General features: G+C 46.1%; 1 protein-coding gene and 1 gene segment (V, D, J or C); both read right to left on the bottom strand.

Moving 5' to 3' along the window:
• Positions 1 to 15,491, bottom strand: part of LOC140702678 (Ig lambda-1 chain V regions MOPC 104E/RPC20/J558/S104) — a 255,235-nt gene that overhangs the window by 57,933 nt on the left and 181,811 nt on the right. The window lies entirely within an intron of this gene.
• The window catches only part of LOC140702671 (immunoglobulin lambda variable 2-23-like), a 276,893-nt gene that overhangs the window by 253,639 nt on the left and 7,763 nt on the right, over positions 1 to 15,491 (bottom strand). Inside the window, 1 exon segment of the V gene segment in view lies at positions 4,020 to 4,358. Coding sequence covers positions 4,020 to 4,358 — 339 coding nt within the window.

Below are 15,491 nucleotides of genomic sequence, written 5' to 3'. Positions count from 1 at the left end.
ATATTTGGGGAGAGACAGAAGCCGAAGACTTGGGGCAGTTGGGGGGCACACCAGGGCATTATGTGAGTCACTCATGAAAAGTGCTGAGCTTCAAGAAAGACATATACCATAATCCTGTTGCTCAGTGTCAGAGATCCCAATATCAAAACTTACATTGCAGTAGCTGTTGCTGTTTCAGAAATATTGTTTAAAGAACAAGGAAACTCTATATGTGCATGTGAAAAAGGCATTTTTACAACAGTTTCCCAGTCAATGAACAACTTACTCTCTAACCCATCTCTTGTGCTGCTTTGTTACGTTATGGGTGCCAAGTCGCTTTTGATTAATGTTGACTCTAACATGGTTTTCCATGTTCATGAGATGTTCAAGCAGTGGTTTACCATTGGTGATACCTAGGATGCTTCTGAGGCTGAGTTGAGTATTGAACTCAAGTAACCTGAAGCCTTAGCAATGAACAATCCTGCCTCCCCCATTGCTCATTCCTTTTTAGGAAATGCTCTAATTTAACATTTTGGAGCCCAGAGAAGCTTCACAAATAATTCACAACCCGAATGCTTTGCTATGGCCAGTAACATAAAGGATCTGACACCCCCCCAACTTCTGGGAAATATTTCAAGGACCTATTGAAAGGAATCCTGCGTGCATCCTGATTTCAAATCCATCTTCTCATTATTAAGAGGAATGGTCAGAAACATGGAGTAATGATCTCTAAAGCAGATGGCTCTACTCTGAAAAAGAAGAAGGGCATTCCTCGTCTCTGTAGAAGTGTACGTGCAGGCTTTGGGGTCACTTCAAACATCCTTGGCTCTGGGAAGGCAACCAGTCTTCTTTAAATAGCATTAAGAAAGTTGAGCAGTAATTGAGCAGCAGAACTTCTGGTATGGGATTGAGTTCTGCGCATCTGAGTCCCTAGATCATGTCACTGCTCGTATTAAAGCAAAACAGAAATGAAATCAAGAAGAAAGAGATGGGTAGTAATCAAATGACATCTCAGGAACAACCTCTAGAACTATTGAAAGGCAATAGACCTACAGTTGACTTGTTTTTGACCAATAAAAATTCCTCTGGAGGTGCCTCTGTACATTGAAGCCAGATTTGTATGATTCATCATCCTAAATACAGAGTTCTGTGCCGGATTCCTGCTAGAACATAACCTATGAGAAGAACTAGAACTTCGGCTTTGCTACTCAAGTAGTTCCACCCTTTTACAAGGACTTTACAAATGAGTCAGTCTACATGAAAACCAGTTTTGCTGTTGACCCATCTCAGGATGTCACAAATAATATCTTTCCATTGCAGGTCTTTTTGTCACAAGGGAATGTTCAGAATTCACTTACTGATCCTTAGAAATTCTAATGGCATAATTAATTAAACCTTAAAAAGTAATCCTCTGTACGTTCTATTGATTTAAGTGGACCCCCTCTTCTGTGACATTTGAGGCTAAAGTCAGTCACAACTACGAATAGAATCAACAGACCGTATGGAGGAAGATCTTCAACGGTCCCTTATTGATTCAATGGGCCTACTCTAGGGCCATTCCTCTGCTGAGGAACAGAATTTTAGCTATCACATAAACACTGAATTCTAAATTTCTTACAAGAAACAAATTCTACATCTCCTGGACAAGAGATTCATGCATTCATACTTGACTAGAGCAGGGCTTTTGTTTAGCTGTCTAAGGAAGGTTAAGCAACCTTCTTTAGACCCAAATGCCAAGAACATTAGCTTTTAGGGGAACAATGGGATTCTCACCAGCACATGACCATATAATGAATTTGGGACCAGAGATTTCTTTGTGTCTTTTCAGATCACTTGCGTACATATGCAAGAATTCCCACGCTCTTCATGGAGGAAGTACATGTCTGGAGTTTGGCAAAAAAAAAATCCATTTGAATTACAAATCGCAGAATCCCCCAGCCAGCATGATAAATTCAATAGACATACTGATGGAGCAACTGGTCATGTGACTTCCATTATGTAGTCTAAAGCAGCACAATATGTAGGCAGTTTGAATCCCGTAGTGGAAAAACTGTCCTTCAGGAGATCAAGGAGCTTCTAAGATTCTAGAGTGGAGAAAAATATGCTCCTTTAAGTTAGAGTTTTGGCTTTGACGTAGTTTGGAACTCCACCTGACACATATACAACACCAGCCCTTCCCAACTGGAATTATTCCATGTTTTCTAAAAGTAGTTGAGGATTTTCAATGGGAAAAAAGTAGTACACTAGCAGATGAAGACGGTTGTGTTCACCCACGTGTCCTGAGCATTGTCCTTGGGATTCGATTTTCTCCTTGTGTTACTGGAGAAAGGCACCAAGATGTGAGATACGAATAGGCATAAATCTTAAATAAACGTTGTGCAGTCTCCCGGAGCCACATTTGTAACCCTTTAGCTGAAGATACGACAGTGTGGAAAAATTCCTTTTTTAGATTACATGTCAGGGGAATCTGGGGGAAGACGGGTGCCCAGTGGCAAGGCTGGTAAACGTCTCTGGAGCTCCATTCCAAAGAAGTAAAATGTCTACGCTTTGCCTTTACTTGGAAGCAACCCCTCCTAAGAGAAGAGCTTCCTTTTGCACTGTGTTGTTAATGAGCATGTATGGCTGCGACCCTGTGCAAGAGACTCTCGTAAGATTGACCAGAAGAGACAAAATGCAGTACACTTCTATCTGGAAATTCTTAACAATTTGCAGGATAAGTAGGTCAGCTGGACCTCTCGGGAGGTAAAGCTACTTCAGCTGAAATTCCATTTTCTTGCTCTATTTTGCATTGACTGATAAAGTTGTTTTGGAATCTGGGCTTAGCCACAAAAAGACACTTCCAAAAACCTTGTCCCATTTCCCCAGTGTAACAAAAGGAGCAAGGGGATATGGGTCCACCTTGCCATGAGGAAAGGCGTATCTAACCATTTGGGAACGTGAGGCAAGAAGATCCATGTTCCCTTCATTCCACCCTGGGGTGTGAGTGTTGGCCCCCCTCAAGAACGAGGAGGAGGAGAAAGGTTGCCCTTCTCCAAAAAGAAAGGGGACACTTTAAAAAAGAAAGGGAAACTGGATCTGTTCTGGAGGTGTTGCTACATATATCCTTAACAGCAGTAGATTTGGTTCAAGAGTTTGCTGCTCTCAGATTCCGTTACCCTGGGGGCAAAGCTCACGTTCCCCTTCTCTGTTTGCAGTGCTTGGCATCAGGATTGTGGACAGTGACCCCCTTTCTCAGACGCCTTTGAGTGTCTGACATCCAGAGAAGATGATGCCAAAGGAAGTCTGCTAGCCTTTAAGGTGCCTCCACACTCTTGGATGCTTTGCAACACATTAACATGTCTACTAGTTGCACAGCTCATTGCAGAAAGACGGAGCAAAGGTCTCTTGCATGGCCCCACATCCTCAGAGAGGAAAGAAGAGGCAAGTCAAAAGGGACCTGAAATCCTTTGCTCCAGGGATGATGAAAAGCTTACTACTTATTAATGGCTGTTCCTAAATGGAATACAGTGGTGCCTCGCAAGACGAGTGCTCCGTTTAACGAGGAAACCGCTGGACATCAATGTTTTTCCGATCGCAAAAGCGATCGCAAAACAATGTTTCCTATGGGGGAATTTCGCTTTGCGATGATCGGTTCCCTGCATCGCTAAGCAATTATTTTAAAACAGCTGATCGGCAGTTTCAAAATGGCTGCCGGGTAAATAAAATGGCTCCCCGCTGTGTTTTCAGACAGATTCCTCGCAAGACAGCCACCGAAAATGGCCGCCCCTATAGAGGATCTTTGCTGGACGCTGAGTTTCCAGCCCACCGGAATGCATTAACTGGGTTTTAATGCGTTTCTATGGGCTTTTTAACATCGCTTTACGACGTTTTCGTTCTACAGCGATTTCACTGGAATGAATTAATGTCGTAATGCGAGGCACTGCTGTAATTCAAAAGTCAAGAGCAATATGAAGTCATGAGAGAATAAAGAGGGGGGAAAGGGTGAAAAAAGTAAAATATTTCAACAAGGAAGGGAAGAATGTGACAAATACATGACTTACCAGTGACGGTGAGATGGGTTCCTTCTCCATAGATGTGCTTTCGACCAGTATTATGCCATTCAGCACAGTAATAATCTGCCGCATCATCAGCCTGAATGCCAGTGATTGTTAAATGGCCAGTGTTCCCAGAGGCTGAGCCACTGAATCGATCCGGGATCCCTTCTCCTCGGGTGCTGGAACCGTAGAGCAGAAAGCGAGGGTGCTGCTTGGGTCTCTGCTGAATCCAGGAGACGGAATCCCAGCTCCCATCACTGCTCCTCTTGCAGGAAATCGTCACAGTTTCTCCCCGAGACACAGAGGCCGAGGCAGGCGGAGTAACTCTCAGCTGTGAACGGATACCTTGGGAAGGCGAAGAAGCAAAAACCATGAGCCTGACACATTTTCTGTTCTCTGAAACAGCACAAAAGTGTTAAGTATATGTGCTGAGTATCTGTGGCTAATGTGTGATGAAAGCCAGTGTGTAGCTGTGAGGTGGGATGTTCCTTCTCTAGAGACTTACCTGAGAAGAAGCTGAGGAGGGCGAGAAAAAGCACAGCCCAGGCCATGGTGAGCTCTCCGGAGGTGTCTGACTTTGCTTCAGGAAGATACCTGGATGGAATCTCCACCTCCTCCTTTTAAAGGCTGCAGGACCAGAGAACAGCCCCTTCATGCAAATGTGGCCTCTCCTCACTGGCCTGGCAAAGATTCGTAGCTGTCTTTCTTAGCACTGTGCCAACGAACATAGGAGAAGGGCTTGGAAATTTAAAAGATTTATCTCCCTTAATCATGTGGATGCTTATTTTTGGTTTTTAAAACAACACAAGAACTTTAATTTTATTTTTTATTGTTGGTCTCTTGCTGGAACACTTGCAGAACCAGGTTTCAGAAGAACTGAATACCAAACAGGCAGGGGTGGACTAACCATTAAGCACAATATGCACATGCTTAAGGGGGCATCAAGGGAAGAGGGGGCACCACAGAAATTTTCCACAGCTGAATTTACCATGGGCCACATGCTGCAATACTGCAAACAGAGCAGCCATGAAAAAAATTACATACAGATATATACCATAATAGCAAGAGCACTCAGAGAGCGTAGACCTCCACCAAGGGTCATGAAATCAAAGGGGGAAAATCCCCTCACCCCATAAATGAAAGCAGGGGAAAATTTGTATGCAGTCTGTGGAATTTGTATACAGTCTGTACAACTTCAGTAGAAAAGAAACAAAGACACACAGACTCCGACAAAAACATAACCTCCTCGGTGGAAGTAAAAATAATATTGATAGCAATGATAGAGGTTAATGATATATATTAATTTTGGAAATACAACAAAATTAGAATCTGGTAAGTTTAACTGCCCCAGGGTCCATGGAGGCTCATGTGATCATCCTTGCCTAACTTCTAAGTCTTGTTCATGCCGGCCGTCCCGTTCAGTTGTCCCCTGAGACTGTGCAAGGGTCACTCAGTATCCAGCATGCCAACAGGCAACAACACATGTGCTAACATTGTAACTTTGTGTCAGGATCTGGCCTACATGGCCCTGGTAAGGTCAGTGCAGGATCAGGGCCAGCCTGACCCATGAATTGCCAGGTGTTTGGAGGCTGAGGCCCTGGCCTGAGCAGCAGCTACTCGGACACCCATGAGGGGCCCACCTGGAAGCCTGGAAGGAAGGCCTATCGAAGGGGTGGTTCTCCCTCCCAGACTTTGCCTCAGCCACGCAAGTGTCTTCTGCTCTTGTGCTTTGCCTGCGTGTGCAGCCTTGCTCCATCCTTGCCTTACTGTTCCAGCTCTGTAACCTTGAGTGGTGGATTGGGCCCTGATGCCCTTGCCAGGTGGCAAAAGGCTACGTCGTAGCTTCCAGACTCTGACACTTCTTAAGTCAGGTGATTGCTTTTTTATATATAACACTTAAAAAGAAATAATGTAATTACTGTTTCATAATTTTGTGGAAGTGCTTATGAAATGTTGGGAAACTCATGAAAATGACCAAATGGTGTTGCTTTTGACTACGCATACATTTAAGCTATTCTTCACAGAAATGTTTTGTTGGGACAAAAGGCAATGTTGAGAAATACAAAAGAACGTGGTTACTGTATTCACCATCAACAGGACTGGTTTATTGTTTCGTTTGCAAACTGTTTCCTCCTAAAAATCTCTTGCATTTTCTTATAAGAGAAGAGTTCAGTGACTGGCGAAATACTATTGTAATTGATAATCATGAAAAAAGGCACTACTCACCGAAACTCTATGCTAACATACTTAACTCGCAGACAAGGTTGGGGCAACAGTTGGGGAAACAAATTCAGTAAGAGTGTGATTACTGGGAACAATATTCGTACATTAGCTAAACGTGGCTTGGCTTTTCGAGGAAGAGAAAAAAAGGTTTGGATCATTGCAAAATGGGAATTATTTAGGGCTGCTTGAACTCATAAGCCAGTCTGATCCATTTTTAGCAGGCCACATTTTGAAATATGGAAATGCAGGCAAAGGAAATCCTTCTTACCTGTCCAAAAGCACCTTTGAGGAATTCATTCAACTAATGGCACAAACCGTCCATGCGCTCATTGTTGATTAAGATAAATCTTCTTGTTATTTTAGTTTGTCAGTTGATTCAACACCAGATCTGTCATATATCGATCAGTTAAGTGCTGTATTTTGGTATTTAAAAGATGAACAGCCTATTGAACGCTTTTTAACCTTTCTGGAAATGAAAAGAAATACTGGTGAATAAATGACAAATCAGGTGTTGCATTACTTATGTGAAGATTGTAGGCTAAACTTTCCATAATGTAAGGGACAGTCTTATGACAACTAACCTACTGTATCTGCGCGTTATAAGGGGATGCAAATTCGGACACGACTAAACAACTAAACAACAACAACAACAACACACTTTATGTGGGGCTGTCGTTGAGGATCAGTTGGAAAGTTCAGTTAGTGAAAAATGCCACAGCCAGGCTCCTCAGTGGAGAGGCATCCCGGGACCCTGGGCAACATACGACACCATCGTCCTGCTCATGTCGAGGCACAATCCATTGTGCTAGTTTTGACTGTTGGAGTCTTCTACAATTTGGGTCAATCTCTCTGTCCCACCATCTTCACAAGTTCATCTGGCGTGGGAAAAAAGTGAGGGTTTCTTCTGTGGCTCTTTCCAGACCATGGAGGGTCCTTCCTTGTGGGGTGAGGTTGCCCCTCTTCTTGTTATCCTTCCACTACCAGACAAAGATATTCCCTTTTCTGCAGGCTTGTGCCATTTCAACGGACTGACTGATAAATCTCAGTAGGTAAAAGGCAGTCTAACAAACTAGCAAGGAAGTGAACAGTTAGGCAGCTATCCTTCCATCTGCATGCACAAATATTCTTTTTTTCTGCCGGCTTTTGGCATTTTAATGTGGATATTATATGGGGGCACTCAACCTACATTAAGATCTCTATATGTTTTAATAACCTTTCAGTTGGTTTTGCTTCTGTGTGTTTTACCGGTTAATCTTTAAATAAACATTGTTATATTTGACATGAGTGATTCTGTGTTTATAATTGGTAATTGAGGAAGTAAAACTCTGGTGGCAGCATCATTAGGGAGAAAAGGAACAGTCATGCCCAAAGGCAAATCTGTCTGTTAGGGAAAACAAACAGGGGAACTGGGGGGGGGGTGTCATCACCTATAAAGGCAGTTTACCTACCTACCTAGCTACCTAGCTACCTAGCTACCTGCCTACCTACCTACCTACCTACCTACCTACCAACCAACCAACCAACCAACCATCCGTGGGATACAAGACATTTGTTCAGCATGAAAATCAACCTGGTGAGAGAACTAAGCACCACAGAAAGAAATCCAGCCCAGGAAAAGTGGCCAAAGTGAAAGCATGAGAGAAGTTCAGACTTGATGTTTAGAAAATCCAGTCCTTGATCTTCCACTTTTTCAATTCTCCTTTTTAAATTAAAAGTCATAACCAAGCTTAAGCCTCAAGGCTTGGACTTTCAATATCTTTCTGGCATTTTCCACTCAAAAACATTGCAGACAAATCTCTCCCACCTATGCAGGGGTTCCTGATTTTTTGTGTTTAATGGTCTGTTATAACAGCATTCAGGATCTGGAGGGTTTTTCCAGAGCATCGACGTAGAGCCGATCTACGCATATTAAAAATGATGGCTGATGGGAGAGGACAAACATCCCTAACACGACTGGAAATTGCCATTTTTGCCAAGGAGAAATGGACCCAGGAGAGTGAGCAAACACCAAATCTAAAAAATCTGAGAACTTTGCCTTCTTGACAAAAATTAAAACACCACTTGAAGACGCAAAGAGCTTTCCTGTCTCTCAAGAGGAGGACTGAAGGTTTTTGTCTCACATCCCCATCAGGCTGCACCACCGTGGAACATGCGATCAGTGCTAGTCCAAACATGGCAGCAATAAACGGCCTCGTCTCCAGCCTCAACATTGGTGATGGTGAGAGATCCCGAGTTCCCTGAAGCAGAGGCAATGAAGCGGTCGGGGATCCCTGCTCCTCTGCTGCAGCCATTGCAGTGCACAAAGCGAGGGGCCTGCCCAGGTTTCTGTTGAAGCCAGTGAAGATCGCTGTTCCAGCTGCCACTGCCTTTCAAGCAGTTATGGGTAGCTGTTTGTCTCAGAGGCACCGATTAGGAGGCAGGTTGAATCAGTGTTGGCTGTGAATCAACACCTTGACAAAAAAAAGAGTTATTTTTTATCTTGACCTTTAAAATGACATAAATTTATGTCTTCTCTTGTTTACCTGCCAAGGAACTGAGTGCAAAGAAAAACAGAAGCCAGGACATACTGAATAGTTGAAAGAACGTCTCAATGTCTGAAGCCGAAAACGCTGCCTGTCACCTTTCCTGCTCCTTTATTAAAAATACACAGAATTGGAATATGGCCCCTTCATGCAAATGGATCTTCCACTCCTTGGCCACCACAGACCATCCTGTCTCTTGTGGAAAGCCCCGAGGACCTTGATCGGCCTCCAGGAAACCTCGAAAGCCGCTGTTTGTCCCAGCTGAGATTCTCCAACTTAGGGTTCCTTACAGAGTGAACTGGATAGAGATTCTTGTCAGAGTATAGAAATTTTATAAGCCTGAACCTGTATATGTGTTTCATTAACGAGCTGCCATTGTGCACAGATGTGAGAGTGCTGAATCACTCTGGACATGATGTAATGACTTGAAACAGGAGAAGACCAGGTGCAAAGCATGAAGTCATCTGTTTTCTGATTGGATAAAATATACGATGTATATGTATATAAGTGGACTGTGTGTTTGTTTCTTTCTCTTCCTCCACTATCACTTGCTGCCACGCATGCTGCCAGATTGTATAAAGAGTTCCTGTTGTGCTGTTAAGATACCTGCCTGTATATAACTGTAAATACGTGTAAATACAACCGTCTTGCAACACAAGAAGAACTGGTAAAGTGTCTTCAATAACTCTGCGTATTTTACTGTTGCCAAAACCCTAACAGAAGTCATGTGCCCAGCAACGTGTGCTGCGCAAGCCAGATAAAGTCACGTGAGTAACATGGGTGAAGTATATAAATGAAAGAAGAGAGAGAAAGTGGCAGTGATATAGAAGATTTGGGAGAAGACAGTTCGTCTGTTAGCCCAGGAGGGGAAAGGAAACAGAGAACTGCTAGAGAAGGCAGGATGGCGTACAGCACAGGAAGCATTGGAGGATTAGCAATAAACAGGCTGATTGACAAAAACTATAGAACATGGGCAGTGAAAGCAGAAATGCTATTACGAAGAGAATCTCTGTGGTCATATGTGAGTCATCCTCCTGCTCAATTAACAGAGGAGCAAGAGGAAGAGCATGAGAGGGCTCTGAGTACCCTTATTTTGTCCCTTGAAGATGAACAGTTAGTGCATATACAAGGACTGACCACAGCCAAGGCAGTCTGGGACAGATTGAGAGGCATTTACTTGAGAGAAACAGCAGGCACCAAGATTTCCCTAACCAGAAGGCTGTATAAGTGTCAGATGAAGTCTGGGGAGAGTGCCTCAAAACATCTACAAACCATGAAGGGACTGTTCAATGAATTGCAGTTAATGAATGTTATTTTCCCAGAAGAGCAGAAGGTCTATTTGATTTTGAGCAGTTTGTCTCCTGAATTTAGTATGCTTATTACAAGTTTGGAAAGTCTGCCTGATACACAACTAATTCTTGAGTATGTTACAAGCAGAATTTTGCAGCAGGAGGAACATTGGAAGGAAAGATTCCAAACTGCTGAAGGAAGCCACATGGGAGCTGACCAGGAGAGACGGAGACAGATTCCAGAAGGCAGCATGAAAAAAAGGACGCCGGCTACAGACAGAGAGCAGCGTGGGCGTGCCATGATGATCAAAGCCTGTTTTCGATGTGGATCCAGGAGTCATCTTTTGAAAAACTGTGAAGAGAAACAAGGCTGTTTGAAAGGAGAGACGTCTTCGGGCAGCAGACAAGACATTTCTCTTGTTAGCAAAACAAGAGATAAGGCGTCCAAGGTCGCAAGCACAGCTGTATGGCTGACAGACTCGGGAGCCGTAAATCACCTCACTAATGATGTAGAGATGTTTTCTTTTCTAGGAAAGACGGAGCTGAGGAGCGTGATGCTGGCAAATGGACAGAAAGCAGACGTTGAAGCAGAAGGGAAAGTGTATGTTCCCAGTCTGAAGGAAGAGATAAGTAATGTTTTACTGACACCCACAATTGACTATCATATTTTAAGCATCTCAGCCCTCGACAGACAGGGGTTTTGTGTGATATTTGAAAAAGGGGAATGCATAATTAAGAAAAATAACAGAGTAGTTGCAAGAGCAAAGCAAGAGGACAATTTATATGTGTTAAAAGGCAGAGCACGTAGAGACACACACATGGTACATAAGAACAAGCCCCAACATGACAGTTGCATCCACTTACTACACAGGAGACTGGGTCATGTAAACTTTAAAACTGTGCAGAGAATGGAGAACATGGCTAGAGGTGTGAACATAAAGGTTTGTAAAAATTACTTGGATTGCCATGTTTGTAAACAGAGCAAAACGCATGTGGCTCCAAAAGGGAGACAGAGTGTCAGAGAGACAAGCAGGCCATTTGAGTTGGTACATGCTGATCTGATAGGGCCATTTCCACCCTCATTAGGAGGGGCAAAATTTGCACTGGTGATAGTGGATGATTATACACGTTTTTCATATTGTTTCACACTGAAATCAAAAACAGAGGTCTTCCAGACATTTAGGAATTGGCTGAAATCAGTTGAAAGGCGCTTTGGCCACCAGGTGGCGCAATTGCAGTCTGTCAGAGGTTCAGAGTTCATGAATACACAGTTTCAAAGGTGGCTAGAATGCACAGGAATCAGACACAGAAAAACAAGCCCATATAGTCCATTTCAGAATGGTTTGGCCGAAAGGAGAAATGGGGTGCTCCAGGAAATGAAGGATGCACTGCTAGCGGACGCAGGGATGCATCATGGCTTCTGGGCGGAGGCGTTGAAGACATCAAATTTTTTAGTGAACAGAATTTGGTCATCTGCCATAGATCAGACCCCATATTTCATGTTATTTGGGAAGGAACCTTCTTTAAAGCACTTAAGAGTGTTTGGATGTACCGCTTGGGTACATGTGCCAAAGCAGCTAAGGAGAAAAGGTAAAGCGAAAACAAAGAAAATGAGGTTCCTGGGTTATAAGCCTGGCTGAAAAGCGTATAGATTTGTGGATGGTGACAGAAACATTGTAATTTCCAGGTCTGCCAGTTTCAATGAGGGAGAGAACTGGGACAGGGTACATGCAAATTCACAAATATATATCCCATTGAATGACAGAAGAAGTCAGTTTAGACAGACAGAAACACATGAGCAAGATACGAAGTCCTCTGCTGGTGAAGATGAAGATGATGAAGGACCACGAAGAACACGAAGAAAAACACATTAGTGAGATTAGTGAGCCAGAGATAGAGACAGAAACACAAGGTCCTAGAAGGTCTGAAAGGACAAACAAGGGTGTGTCACCCAAGAGATTTGGAGTGGGTGGTGTGAGAGTCTGTCATGTTTATGTAGAACCCAGAAATAACAAAGAGGTTTTGAAACTTCCTGTTTTTGAAAAGAGAAAAATGGCTAGGTGCCTTGGATGAGAAAATGGAGTACATGGAAAAACACAAGGTGTTTACAGAAATAAAGCTACAGTGGTGCCTCGCATAGCGAGGTTAATTGGTTCCAAAAAAAACATCGCTATGGGAAAACATCGTTAAGTGAAACGTGTTTTCCCATAGAGATGCATTGAAAACCGGATAATCCATTCCAATAGGAACGGATTATCCGGTTTTCTCCCCCACTATCGGGCGCAGCCCTTTGGGAGAAGCCTCAGGGGAGGGGGGGAAGACGGCATCGGCTCCTGCCTTCTCCCCCACCACCTGGCTTCTCCCAAAGGGCTGCCCCGACTGTGCTTGCAGCAGCGGAAGAGGTGCCCGGTGGAGGAGAAGGCAGGAGCCGATCTGTCATTTCTCCTCCACCGGGCACCTCCTCCGCTGCTGCAAGCAGCTTCGGGGCAGCCCTTTGGGAGGAGCTGGGCTGTGGAGAAGAAAGGGAGAAGCCCATCCGATCTCCCCTCCCAACCATCGGGAGCAGCGGGAGAAGCTGCCCGGTGTGGAGGGGGGGAGATCGGATGGGCTTCTGCCTTTCTTCTCCACAGCCCGGCTTCTCCCAAACGACTGCCCCGACTGTGCTTGCAGCAGCAGAAGAGGAGTCCGGCCATGCCTCCCACCCTTCTCAAGCCGAAGGAGGTGGGGGTGGGGGTGGGAGGCATAGCCGGACTCCTTGGCAGGCACCGCGGCTCAGATCGGATCGGAGCCACGGTGCCTGGCGAGGAGTCCGGCCATGCCTCCCACCCTTCTCAAGCCGCAGGAGGTGGGGGGGTGGGAGGCATGGCCGGACTCCTTGGCAGGCACCGCGGCTCAGATCGGATCGGAGTCGCGGTGCCTGGCGAGGAGTCCGGCCATGCTTCCCACCCTTCTCAAGCCGAAGGAGGTGGGGGTGGGGGTGGGAGGCATAGCCGGACTCCTTGGCAGGCACCGCGGCTCAGATCGGATCGGAGCCGCGGTGCCTGGCGAGGAGTCCGGCCATGCCTCCCACCCTTCTCAAGCCGAAGGAGGTGGGGGTGGGGGTGGGAGGCATAGCCGGACTCCTTGGCAGGCACCGCGGCTCAGATCGGATCGGAGCCACGGTGCCTGGCGAGGAGTCCGGCCATGCCTCCCACCCTTCTCAAGCCGCAGGAGGTGGGGGGGTGGGAGGCATGGCCGGACTCCTTGGCAGGCACCGCGGCTCAGATCGGATCGGAGTCGCGGTGCCTGGCGAGGAGTCCGGCCATGCTTCCCACCCTTCTCAAGCCGAAGGAGGTGGGGGTGGGGGTGGGAGGCATAGCCGGACTCCTTGGCAGGCACCGCGGCTCAGATCGGATCGGAGCCGCGGTGCCTGGCGAGGAGTCCGGCCATGCCTCCCACCCTTCTCAAGCCGAAGGAGGTGGGGGTGGGGGTGGGAGGCATAGCCGGACTCCTTGGCAGGCACCGCGGCTCAGATCGGATCGGAGCCACGGTGCCTGGCGAGGAGTCCGGCCATGCCTCCCACCCTTCTCAAGCCGAAGGAGGTGGGGGGGTGGGAGGCATGGCCGGACTCCTTGGCAGGCACCGCGGCTCAGATCGGATCGGAGCCGTGGTGCCTGGCGAGGAGTCCGGCCATGCCTCCCACCCTTCTCAAGCTGCAGGAGGTGGGGGTGGGGGTGGGAGGCATAGCCGGACTCCTTGGCAGGCACCGCGGCTCAGATCGGATCGGAGCCGCGGTGCCTGGCGAGGAGTCCGGCCATGCCTCCCACCCTCCTCAGGCCGCGGGGGGAGGGTGGTGGGATCCATCCGGATCCCCCCACCCTCTCCCCGCAGCTTGGATCCGACCCGCGGCAGGCTACCCCATGCATGGTCGGACTCCTGAGAGTCCGACCATGGCCGAGGAAGCCGGCCGCGGGGAAGGGGAATCCCAGCTGTGGCCTCGGAAGGACCCTTCGGAAGGGTCCTTCCGAGGCCACCGCAGGCATTTTCCCCCAGCTGAGCCGCGGGAGCACTCCTTCGGAGGCTCCCGCCGCTCAGCTGGGGGAAAATGGTGCCTATGGGGAAAACATTGCAAAGCGATTTTTCCCCATAGGCAACATCGTTATAAGATCGCAAAAGCGAACTATGCGAATTCATCGTTAAACGGGGCACTCGTTGTACAAGGCACCACTGTACATACAAAACACAGAGGTTACAGGTAACAAATATGTGTTTAAATGAAAGTTAGAAAATATATGGGTTTTGAATAAAACAAATGGTGCAATAAAAGGTAATGCAAGACAACACTACATGGCTGAAACAGAAAGAGTGATACACAGAAACATGAGAAATGTGTAAATGAGCTGGGAATGTGTTATGTTCAGGCATAAAAAATTAGGAGCGGTGTCAGAGTATAGAAATTTTATAAGCCTGAACCTGTATATGTGTTTCATTAACGAGCTGCCATTGTGCACTGATGTGAGAGTGCTGAATCACTCTGGACATGATGTAATGACTTGAAACCAGGAGAAGACCAGGTGCAAAGCATGAAGTCATCTGTTTTCTGATTGGACAAAATATGCCATGTAAATGTATATAAGTGGACTGTGTCTTTGTATCTTTCTCTTCCTCCACTATCACTTGCTGCCACACATGCTGCCAGTTTGTATAAAGAGTTCCTGTTGTGCTGTTAAGATACCTGCCTGTATATAACTGTAAATACGTGTAAATACAACCGTCTTGCAACACAAGAAGAACTGGTAAAGTGTCTCTGCGTATTTTACTGTTGCCAAAACCCTAACAATTCTGCACCTCTGTGCTATTTACTAGCGTCTTCTCAATACATTTTAAGGGTTGGTTTCATTTATTTTTTTTGCCCTATGCAAAGTAGACCAATTTCTACTTTTTTCTTCTTTGATTTCCAGTCCAGCTCTCGAGCCATCAACAATAACAAGGATGACAATCTGCAGGCAAGTACTGTCTAGGTGTGTAAACAATATTTCTATCTATTGAGTAAATAAATGTTGCAATTAAAAAAAAACCCCCTCCTCCCCTAAAGAGATGTTTCTGCATTAGGTTGACCTGTCGGTGTCTTGCTCTGGGTTATGCCTTCTCTGTCCCAAGAGTCAGACGTGCCCCGTCCTCTGCCTCGGTCCCTGTGAAGGTGCAATATTTTTGCCTGCCAGACTTAGATCCAGGGGCCAAACAGACACAAATAAGAAGGCTCCATAAGCACACTTAAAACTCATTCTTGGTGTGACTGGATCTCTGTGGGCTTCTGTGTGACAAGTCTGTGCAAGACTGAAGTCCCTGGGAAAGGAAGGCCCAGGGAAAAGGTATCATCTCCCGTATCCCTCCCACCAGAAGTGCAGGTGAGGTCAGAGGTCTCTGGAGAAGGCGATGCAATTCAAATTTGTCAAAAACAAGGA

This window comes from Pogona vitticeps, chromosome 14 (genome assembly GCF_051106095.1).
Source record: "Pogona vitticeps strain Pit_001003342236 chromosome 14, PviZW2.1, whole genome shotgun sequence".
In the NCBI taxonomy this organism is placed as follows: Eukaryota; Metazoa; Chordata; class Lepidosauria; order Squamata; family Agamidae; genus Pogona; species Pogona vitticeps.
The sequence above is the reverse complement of the archived record's forward strand: the minus strand, read 5'-3'. Positions and strand labels throughout refer to the sequence as shown.